We start from the raw sequence: 11,916 nt of genomic DNA on the forward strand, positions 1-11,916 counted from the left end.
TGATCCCCTGTGAGCCTAAAATGTCATACCCTTCAGGGAGGGTGCAAGGTGTGCACTTTCTGACAGCAGCAGGAGGGCTTGAGCCCCGCAGGGCACAGCACCTTGCTGCTTGGGCTCCTGGGGCGAAAGGGCTCCCACAGAAATGCCTTGGGCACTCTGAGCGTCCGCAGCCGACCGAGCAGCCACCTGAGCAGCCTGCACTGGAAACCAGTCTGGACTGTGATGCCGGATAACTTTGGAGGTGTTTGCTTCCTGGCAGGAGTTGAACAGCTGGGGGCATGTGTGAAAGCAGAATTTTAGGCATGTTCAGACTTCGAGCAGTTGCAACGTGTAGTAGGGAAGGTCACCCCTACGTTCTGCCGCATTTTCTTGGTCTATGTGACCGTTAATGGCTGCAGAAGAAAACAAACAGATCTGTCTAGAAGAGAAAGTCTCTAGTGTTGGAGTTAAACGATGCCTTTATCTTTGTTTGCACTGTCAAGTTATTTTTCTTGTTTTGTCACCGAGGGAAGGGGTGATAATGTATCCTAATGTCTCTCTACAGACAAAAACCGGTGCAACTGTTAAAGCTGAGCTGTAGTGCTGTGTCGGGCAGACCTGGAAAGTCTCCACGAGCTTTCCAGGAATTCCTGGTTTGCTTTCCAGGAATTCGCCCCTTGGTTTTCTAGGAATTTATACTGTACTTTGTAGGAAACGCCACCTTCTGCTTCCTAGGTATATTTCCTCATCACTTTCCAGGATTGTTTCCCCACCTGCTTTCTATGAATTTTTCCTAGGCTGCCCAGTAATTTCCTCCCAGTTTTCAGTAATTGCCAACGTGTCTTCTGGAAATTCCTTCTTTTATTTCCAGGAAATTTCCCTCTGCTTTCCAGGAATTCTCCTTGTCTGCTTCCTAGGAATTTTACCTCCTGTGTTTTAGGAATTTTCTTGGTGCTTTCTGAGAAAACTCCCCTCCAGGTGGGAATTGTCCAGGGGCTTTGTAGATTTTCTCTCTGTCCTTTGTAGGAATTTCCCCTGTGCATCTTAGAAAATTTTCCTTTCAGTACTAGTCTTTCTGTAAAATATTAATACATGAAAAATAATTTGTACAACATTAATTGTGATAACTGACATTATCTTAATTTAACAGATAAGGAAAATTGTAGCAGGAGGGTGATGTAACCTCTCAGTTCCCAAAGGAGGTGCTATGTCTGAGAGAAGATTTAATTTCAGACTTGGAGAAAAGAGGAATCAGTAAGTCTAAAAACCCAGCATTCTGGTTTGCTTTGTTTTTTTAATCAAGTTTGGGTATTGCAGATGCTAAAAATCATAGAGGAATTGAAATAAAAGATGATCTGGGATGTTAGAATCTAATTCATGGGCCACATAGCTCCTACCTTCCAACACCAGAAAGTTGGAAGTGGGAATTCCTAGAGTGTGTGACCATTCTTTATTCATGAGGGACACTGTGTCAATTAGTGTATCTGCCTTAACCAGTGACAACTAAATATATCGATGTGAGCTCACATTCCCGTTGGATTCCTCACCACTTTAACTTTGATCAAAAGCACCTAAAAATACTTCTGGGCTGGGAAGGAAAAATAACTTCAAATTGCTTTTTGATCACGTTGTCAATTCGCAATGGAGAGGAAAGCAAGCTGCAGGTTTGGTAGGGAAGTGTTTCTAGTGCCTAAAGCTGTCATGTAACGTTTCCTCCTCTGCTATTTCCCTGTTTGTATCCCATGCATATTATATTGTCCCTGTTTATTAAAACCAGAGCAAATATTAATCTGCTCCTCCTGTACAGCTTTTAATTGTGTAAAATATGCATTTGTCATAGTTACCTAGAGTGATTAAGGCAGATAATTCACTGTTGGAGCATCTGAGATCTTGGATATTTATTACCAAAGGATATCTAACAACTGTGCTGTGTATTCCAGAGTACTTGCTCTTCTTGCTATATGCTGCATTCTTTTTATCTGTCTGGGGGTTTTATCTATCCATAGGGCTATCTGCCATGCTATCTGTTCATGATTTAATTGGTTTAATTAAATCTGTTGTTACAGTTTCTAGTTTAAGTGATTAATAAAATATTGCAAAATAATCTGTTAGATGCATGGAGACGTTATGGTAGGCTTTGCCTGATGTGTTGTCTAATCAGGTTTTTTTTCTTTTTATCTATTGGCAATAGTTTGATTTAAAGCAGCTGCAGGTCCCTCATTTATTTATTTATCTTGAGCTAGTAGTACTTGTGGCAAGACGAAGGGTTCACAAAGGTTTCCTGGAAAAGTAATCACTCCTTTTTCTTGCATAGTCTTATTGGTAATGTTAAAAAATACATCCTTCAGTTTAGTATTTGTCAACAGAAGACTTTACTCAGTTCAGAATTTTTAAATGCAATAACTTTGCCCACAAGCAAAATGTAAAATGAATTCAGGATTTTAGCCTTTTATATTTTCAGAATATCTTCAAGAGAACAAAAATATTTTTACGTATCATTACACTTACGTTTTTGTGCTAGTTATCACATTTTTTTGCCTGTTAAGTTTCAGGGAATCACAGATTGTAATAGTTTTATCATATTGCAGTTAAACATTTCTTGGACAGTAGGAATAAGAGTACTTAAGTCACAGACTTAAACATGAAAATGGGGTATTAATCACATTTCATGTAAATTGCAGAATATAGACTTATCAAGTTGGATTAGAAGCTATCTCTCATTATGAAAGCACTGTATCGGAAAAGAATATTCCCTTAAGTAGTTTTTGCCTGCAATGTAAGGATTTTGTACTATTGTTTTCTAATAAGCCATCTGTCATTCAAAAAGAAAAGTCCTAGATCTGGGAAGTGAGGGGACAGGGAGGAACTAAGGGCTTAAGAATGTTCAAATGACATGTTTAGCTCTGAGGTGCATCAGAGGTATTGGAGCAGAGGAGATTTTGCAGAATGCCTGCTGAAAATTTGCTTCTTGTTTTCTGCAGAAATGCTGGTGGTACGCTCTAAGCTTAAGCCAGATTTCTATTTTCTTGAAATGTGGATCCTCATCCTAGCTTATTTGTGTCTCTGTCTCTAAAATGCCATCTCCCTTGTAGTCTCCATAGACTGAAGCCTCAAACTGCCTGAAATGAGGGACGTTGCCTTTCACAGCTGGGCAGGGCAGCAGCTGCTTCAGCGTGGGGCGTAGGTGCTGGGCGCGGGATGGCTACAAGTGTAAGCACCCCAACCCTTGGTGTGCAGGAGGTGAACCAGTACCAGCAGGTAAAGGTATTTTTCCATGCCTCACTCTCACCAGCCATCTGGAAGGCAAGAACAACTCTCTTTTATATAGCTGGGCATCTTCAACATGATGGTTTTCCCAGAGTTAAAGGTAGTTAATAAGTTGCCTAGTTAATCCCCTAACACTTTCAGGTATTGCCTGTTCTCAGTTTTCAAATGTGTAGGAGCTGAGCTCTAGCCCCGTTGCCTGGAAATGTTTAGATAAGCATGCCTTCTTTAGTGCGTTTTAATTCCCCCTGAGCCTTTTTGCGCAGCTTCTTTTATGAAAAAAGTAGACTTTGAGGAATTGTGTGCAAATCAGTAGCTCTCCAGGGGAATTACAAGAGCACCCAGAAATACTTGCTTTCATTATCACTGTCTTGGCAGTACTGCTGGAGTATGTCCTCACGTGGTGCCACTTAGAAGCAAAAGTTCGTTCTTTTTTTTGACACTCCAGATCAACAACTTCCCGGGTTTAAAAGTATTTTGAAATCCTCTAAAAATGTGTTGCATACCATTTGCTTTGAAGGAAAAATCTATTATGGGTTTGTCGTGTCTGGTGGAAAAAATGTGATTTATCTATTTTCTTCCCCCCCCCCCCCCCCCCCCCATCTCTGAATGCAGCCAGCATTCTGTAGCTCGGCAAGCTGAAGTATCATTTTTGACCACGTTTTTTTATTCTTGCAGATCTGCTGTCCAAACCAGTATGCTGTGTTATGCCAATCTATCTCCTCGTCAGTGCAGCAGGCAGCTGTAGTTAGAATACAAGGCTTTTGCGTTCCACCAGCTCCCTCATCTCTCAGATTTTATTCCATTTCTTTGAGCAGTGGACACGTTCCTGTCAGTCTCTGTGCTTTTATTTAATTTGGGCAGCTATATAAGATAGAACGGATGGCTGAAAACAGTGAAGACCATAAAATGTACCGCATGCTCAATGTCATTTGAACCAAGTAACGTTGTAAATTTTTTGCCCCCATTGCAATGAAGATCATGTGTTTTGGAGGCGTGTTAGCAGAGGCATCCAGCCAAGAACCAGGGACGGAGAGGATAACAAATAGCTTCACCTTCTGAAGGATCCAGCATGCACAGAGCAGGTAAACGAACTGGAATTGGACCTATCTTCCTTAGCTATGTATTTCTGAGGTGCGTTTTCAAGAGTAAGTGTTTTTCATATTCTACTCACGTCACTAGTCTATAGTCACTAGTCACTAGACTAGAAATTAGTCACTAGTGCTCATTTCTCTGAAGCAAAGCAAGGATTGTATTTCTCAAAGAATTATTTGAAGTTTGATATATTGGAGTCAAATCTTTTCCACAGACAATGTTTTTGAACTCTTGCACCTAATGACAACTTGGCATTACTTTCAATGGTCATAGAAAGTGCTGGTTTCCAAGAAATTCCAAGATGTGTTAAACAAATGAACCTAGATAGTGCACTTTAAAAAATCATTTATATTTTTCAGAAACATTTAGTGTTATTGTTTTACATCAAAGTAATATAATAAATGGGATGAATTACATAATGTTTTGAAATGGTGTAGCAGTTTGTAGTGGTATTCATCTGGAGATATCATGCCTTCATTCCTAAGATTGAGTTAATTCATGCAGAAGATTTGTCTGCACGCTCAGTAGATATATTTTCTTACTACTGTATAAATTGATGAGAAATGCATGCTCTAAATGGCTTATCAGTCCCACAAGTAGCCCAACATGTTAGATTACGTTTATAGGCTTTAAAGTGAGAAATCAGTCTAAGGATTTAGGTCTAGGTAACTCTGTAGGGAAAACAATAAAGTTAAAGAAGTAAATAAAACACTATTAAATCTATGTCAGCAATAATTAGGTGATACCCAGTTAGTTAATCCATCCTGTGGTCAGAGAATACATGCTCAGGCTTCTCTGAATTTGGATTATTTGTTGACTCAGCCCCTGAGGAATTGACCTCTGAGGTCACATGCTTCACATTTGTTGAGTAGTATTCTAAGTACAACTAAGTAGAAATACTGAGAATGCACACATGCAGTTAAAGTCAATGAAAATTTCTTGTTCATTGTATTTTGAAAATCAAGAATTTTTTTCTTTTTTTTTTTTTTTTGAGTCAGAGCTGCATGTGGTGGGCAATTTTCTGTTTTTCCTACCACCTGCTCATACTCCTGGTGTCCTTCAAATATGGTACTTTCCAACTATATAATAGTGTGTAACTGGTAATACTATACTAATGATAATAGGTGAAAAAGTTTAGGCAGAAGCTGGATTTGAAGTTGACTCTCTTTAATTTCTCTGTAGTTCATTCTTATCAATGTACAGAATCTCTTTTCTTATAATTCCTGCAGTAGTTAACCAATTGATGGAGATGTATTTCTCTTATATCATAATACCTTCTATAATGTTGTAGGCTTTAAAATTGTTCGGTTAAATAATTTAAAAGCTTTCTTTAAAGGAGTTTGTATTATATATACATCTGAAAAGAAAATTGAAAAAAGTACTGAAACTGAAATTTCAGAATAAACCCCATAATTTTTGATATTAACATAAATGGCCTCCTTTCAAGTAGCATTCCTAAATATCCATTTCTTTATATTCATATACATGGGTATAAAGTAACTATCATTCTAAATTAGTCATAGCTGAATATACAACTGATTATTTGCTTTTGTGAATTATGTGGAAAATGTGGTTAGCAGGAGGACACACAAAGTCTCAGCAATGAAGTTAGAGATGTGTGGCCATAGATGCTTAAAGTTTTGTTGCTGCACAATGAATCCTGAAACTCACAACTTACCAGGTGAAAATTCAGAGATAGTATTTTGTTCCTCTTGATATTTTAAACTTTTCAAATGCTAAATTGGCAATAATAAATTATTTTACTTTCTGGGTTATTTAACAGGTTAGAAAAATACTGCATGTAGGTCATTGTCAGCAGATGGCAGATGTGGCAGTAGTGGGTATGATTGTGTTTGAATGGGATACCTTCACACAGGGGAGATGGAATTGTTTCATCTCATTGATACCACACTAAAATACACAATCATGTTGCTGAGTCCTGGGATGCTTGGTGCTCTGTAAAATAATTTTTCGCTCATTTGGTCTTGTTTATATACAAGTGAGATCATGGGTATTAGCTTGACTGAGTTTACTGGCTTTCAATGTGAATAATTACTTTTTGTTTAACTCCATTGCCCCAACATCTGTATTTTGTGTTCATTTTAGAGGCTTACTGAACATCACCTATTCTATTTAAGTAAAGTCTATTTTATTTTTGTATCATAGGTGAATGGTGTGTTTGGATAACGTGAAAATGGTTGCATACAACTTGAAGGATTACAGGACATTTCAGGGAAGTGTGTATTTAAAAAACTGTAAGATGATAAGGGCCAAATTTATTAGATGGGGAACCAATCCTGAAATACACTAGGATTTACTTGGTAGACATATTTCTGAATGTAAGACCTATTAATTTCTTAAATACATCCTATACCTTTTTTTAAAAATAAATTGCTGTCATTGAAAAAAATAATAGTGATGTTTGTAAAATGTGTTTTCCATCAATAACTAAAGGTAGAAGTTCTGCCATGAAGCTGCTTGAACAGGAGGTGAGCATCTCCAAAGAGAGTGAAGCGTGATTATACAATACACTTAGAAGAGATATTTGAGACACCAAAGGTAAGATGTCATTAATTGCTGCCGTAGTGCCGGTAGGCTGAAAAACAAACAAAAGAACCATCTCAGTTCCATGGTAACTCATTACAAATCTTATTTGACAATTTTGTCATTTGACACAGATCTTACCAAAACATTGTGGAAATAAGTATGTTTTATTTTCCACTAAATTCCTGCTAAGCCACTGTTGCCAGAAATATAAACTAGCAGTTTAACAGAGGACAAAACCAGTTTATGTCAAGGCAAACAGCCAACTAAGCCTGCTTTGTTTGCCGATCTCTGATAAGCAGAGACAGTTACTGCAGCTTAGGTTGTAATTTCTTCCTACTTCTGATTCCCTCTCCCCCACCCCCCCTTCCCCTATTCTGTTTAGAGCTATTGCAACAATTAAATACAGTCACTATGAAAATTGCAGGGTTGTTCCTTTCCTCTGCTTGTTTGCTGTAGTGCTTTATAGGAAAAGTGACCCTCTTGTGTGTCCATAGGATTTCTAACAGGGGGAGACATCAGCCCATAAGCAGTCTTTCCATTTTTTTATGGATGTCTGTTGTTTCAGAAATTGTCACAATGGCAAAAATGATGGAAATCTTATTTTTGAGGTTAAATTACTACTATTCTGTCTTTAACTTACTGTATTACTTGTTGGAAAGGTGTTATTACTGAGCTGAACAGAAAAGATCTCAGGACTCTTCAATGACATCACTATACTATAAATATTGCAGTAACATGTAAAATAATATTTGCTGTTAGCTTTAAGCACAGGTTTTTGTCTTGGAATATTGAATTGGTCAGAAGTCTCATTTGAGTAATGTATTATAGCTTTCATTCCTAGTTGCAGAAAAGTTGCGGTTTATATTTTTTCAGATGTTGGTACTTTCTGTAAAAACCATTGATTGATGCATTGAATGGAAGAGGCTTTAAGTTAAATCTACACTCAGTCCTTGTTTTGAAATCATAACATTGTTATACATTTTTTTTAAATGTATATGTTTTGAGAACTTGAGAGTTTTGCTGTAGTAACCATGGGTAATATTTATGGCAGGTCAATTGTCTTTTGCCTTCTGTTCATGACATACTAAGTGCATTAGGGTTCTAGGTCATGGCAGCTGGAGCACTGCTATTAATTATATATATTGTTTTTACATTAAAAGAAACTAAACCCAGAAATAACAAAATCATTACATTCTCTCTTCATTAATATTAGCTGATGCATCTTGTAATGGAGCTGTGTGAGGATGGAGAGCTTAAAAAAATTATATGTAGTCAAAGCATTTTACAGAAAATTAGTGAAGGCATATCACTTAGTCTTGCTTCAGCAACAGCGTATCTTCACAGAAATGGTAATTAAGTTCCTTTTTCTCTCCCATATGTTCATTGATTTTGAGCATTCATACATTTAACAACAGTTACTGATTGGTATTGTTAACTATCATTTATTTCATAGGATAAAAATAGTCCAGTAAAGAAAAAGTAAAATATACTACATTAATGCTTTTTTATAACTTTATCTTACTTACAGATGCAATAACTGCTACCATTTTTCTTTTTATTTCTCTTTCTATACCAGCTACAATTACATGTATTATTATTTCCTAACTTGCAACTGCTTTGCATTAAACATTATCTTAGCTTTGTTGTTAAGTACACATTACTAGTCTGTTACAAGAGGTAAAAAAACAGAAGCAGATTGTTTCTGATACTTAACAATATGTGTTGCATTTAGGATTCAGTAAATATCAGCGTTTTCATCCGCCACACAGAAGCATTACAATTCTGCGCAGTCCACAACAGGGTTAACCTAGCCAGTCAAAAATTTAGACTTGGTAGATAGTGTAGGATTGTGAATAATTCTGGAGTTTTTTTACACAGAAAGATTAAACTCTGTTACAGCATACTGCTAGGAATCCTCCGTTTACATTTTTTCCCGTAGAGATAGCTGAATTGTGGAATGGTGCCTTATTTAGAGCCTTGCTTCTTCTGTGTACTCATTGAAAGGGCAAAACCTGTGAGTTTTGGATGTGAAAGTGAACTGCAAGTACGAAAATATGTACAAATTTGGTAATCATACAATATAAACCCTACTTTTTTTGTGAGATGATGCCAGGTGATCTACTGATATAAAAAACTGAACCAATATGAACTTTTTCCTTTACTACAGGATTGTGGGGAGGAATGAGATTTGGAAATCTGAAATATTTCTATGACTCCCTAGATGAAATGGGAAAGATGCTTTTGGTTAGGCTTCCACTAGTTCAGAGTGAAACGCACTGGAACTGCTCAAAGAAATTACTCAATCGAAAGAGTTTAAAACATTTCTGTCAGAATATCTTGACTGCAGCTGATAGGATTTTATTTCTCTTGGCAGAATCTGTTCACAGAGCTCTAAAACTGGAAAACATTTTAGTTAAAAGCAGTGACATCGATGAAGCAAATGAAATGAAATTAAACATAAAGGTAAGACGACAACTGAAGCTGTTCTACTTCATGAAGTAGTTCTAACATCCAGGTATTACTGGGAGACTTGCCTTTGATACCTATTAGCAGCTTTTGAAATGAGCTACTAAATGGTGTTATTAGGGAAAAAAATAATTTTGGAAGCTAAGTGCCGCTGCTGAAAAAGGCACTTTTCTTTTAATAAGTATATTTCTAGGTCAATTAAAAAAAAAAAATCCTTAAAGTAACCATACCTTGTTATACCATCTAGATCTACATTAGCATATTCCCAAGCCATTAGTTACAGGAAGCCAGCAGTTGCTATGAGATGTGATTAATTTTTATATTGAGAATATTGTCAATTTAATGCAAATCTGTTAATAATTTAGAAAAAAACCCACCTATTTAGCCTGTGTCTTGATTGAAATACAAATATATTATAGGATTCTTTTGATTTATTAATAAATATTTACTATCTAAACACAATGTGCCATATGTTTACATCTTCTTTTTTACCCTTGAAAAGAGTCTTTGATGCTTAATAAATCATATGCTAAATATCCATTGCTGATTTGCTGATTTAGTAGTAGGCATCATTAGAAAATGTACGCATCTTCTAAGATAACATTGTAGAACTGAATTATTGGATAATGAAAGTACTATCTTGGGTAGAAAACTATGTTGAGAAGTGTTTCAGATACTGAAGTGGGTGGACAACTCAGTAATTTATGGTGGGACAAATCCAGGTTGCAGAACTCTGCTGTGTTTCTTGGACCCCCTGTGTATTTTTACATCATATTATACCCATTTTAAGAAGCATAGTTTTGGTTTTCTTTATATCCTTCATTTTGAGGCAGTTTTACCTTTCTTCCTGCAAATGCTAAAGCTCGGTAGGACACTGATATGAATCTCTAGTTTCTCAACAGGTTTTCTATCCTTGTAGTCCACTTCCATCTGCAGAAACCATCGTGGCCAGCTACCCTTGCTTCATGGCCTTGCTTTACATATGCATTTGCAACAGCAACTATCACACTCTACCATCTCTCCTTCAAGGTGCGAGCATTTCTCTTGGCCTCCATCCTGTGAACGAGAATACGTATTTCCCCATTTTCCCTGTTCTTTTCGGTTTAGAAGAGAGTAACTCCTGAATAACTTTAATAGAAGCAGCAGAAAACAAGGACGCAAACCCTGGAGCTGGTACAGCTAGCAGCAATAAAAGCGGCTGCAGGAAAGGGGATGTCTGTCACATGGTGGGAAACTTAAACGGCTAAGACAACATTTATCTGCTTCAGAGTTTTCGGGCTTGAGGCTGCTGACGTTAAACATGAGGCTAAGGTTCACGCCCTCCTGTTTTTGGCTGTGAGAAATAGCTTTCCTGAATCTCCATGATTTTCTGGTTTGGGGCAGGATGTGCCAAGAGAGTTACGGCAGAAATCCAGACTCAGATTCCTACTCAGGTTTATACTGCGTGCTATAATATACTTCATTATCCAATACAGTGTTCGTTTTTAAAATCTATGAAGTTCTTCTCCTCAGTGGTATATACCAGCAATGCATTTCACAGCTTGCTTGTAACAAACCGAAGCAAAAAAGAAATCCTTTTTGGAGGAAGATAATTAGTGCCTCAGACATTTTGATTGATGAAATACTAATAGTATTAAATACTTCTTCGAGTGAGGGAGTTGCATGGGATGAAATTACTTTCCAATTTACTAATCATGACAGAAACATAGAGTCTCATCACTGGAAGGGACCTTGAGTCATTTGATTTATTTCTCTGTCCAAAGAAAGAAGCAGCTATACTAAAATAATTTCTGTTGAATATTTGTGTAAAGTGTATTTAAAGACCTCCAGTAATGGACACTCCATAATCTTCCCAGGCACTCTATTCTGATGCTTCATTATCCTCCTAGAAATACTTCCTCCTGTCTGCCCAGCATCTTCAGTTTGACAATCAGCTTAAAGTTATACCTACAGGCCGTGATCTAATCACTTTTTTCACTACAAATTTTCAGTTAATTCACCTGCAGCTACACAATTACTAGAGCTGACCTAGGGGAGGTGGTGGGAGCCTGGATGCGGGGCTAAGGAAAAGGGTGGAACTACACTTCATGTTTTCAGACTGTTATTTCTCACCCTGTCCATCATGGGTATAAAGAACAGGTAGCCACCTTCCTATTTTCAGCAATCTGAGATCACATTTCTCCCTTGGTCTCTTGCTCTTTAGACTAAATAGAATTAATTTCCTCAGTCCCGTCCTGCATTTCCAGTCCTTGTGATTGACCTGCCATGCTCCATTTGGTACCTGTTATCTCAAAATGGGAGTGTCCAAAACTGGGCAGTGTCTAGCTGGAGCCTCACCAGTACTGGGCAGCATGGAAGGACTGTTTTGTACGTACTGCAGACCTTAGGCTTGCCTCTCAAACACAGGTGACGACCGTCTTTTTGTAGTTTTTGAAGGACTCTGCAATCCTCATGGAAGAACAAGAGGTGAGGGCTGGGAATCGGGCCGTTGGCCTGTTCTTCACATGGCATATTTAAACGGCTTCTACCCCAGACTGCATTTCAATTTCTTGGCCACCCCAGCAA

At 37.5% G+C, this 11,916-nt stretch overlaps 1 protein-coding gene across 1 annotated transcript; it reads left to right on the plus strand.

Moving 5' to 3' along the window:
- Window positions 1-6,767: 6,767 nt before the first annotated feature.
- On the plus strand, window positions 6,768-10,468 carry STK33 (serine/threonine kinase 33). The gene is given in 5 exon segments (XM_056354517.1): window positions 6,768-6,845; window positions 6,847-6,897; window positions 8,099-8,234; window positions 9,260-9,348; window positions 10,271-10,468. Coding segments are annotated over 5 exon segments (552 nt in total).
- The last annotated feature ends 1,448 nt before the right edge of the window (window positions 10,469-11,916 follow it).

Source organism: Falco biarmicus, chromosome 10 (genome assembly GCF_023638135.1).
Source record: "Falco biarmicus isolate bFalBia1 chromosome 10, bFalBia1.pri, whole genome shotgun sequence".
Lineage (NCBI taxonomy): Eukaryota > Metazoa > Chordata > Aves > Falconiformes > Falconidae > Falco > Falco biarmicus.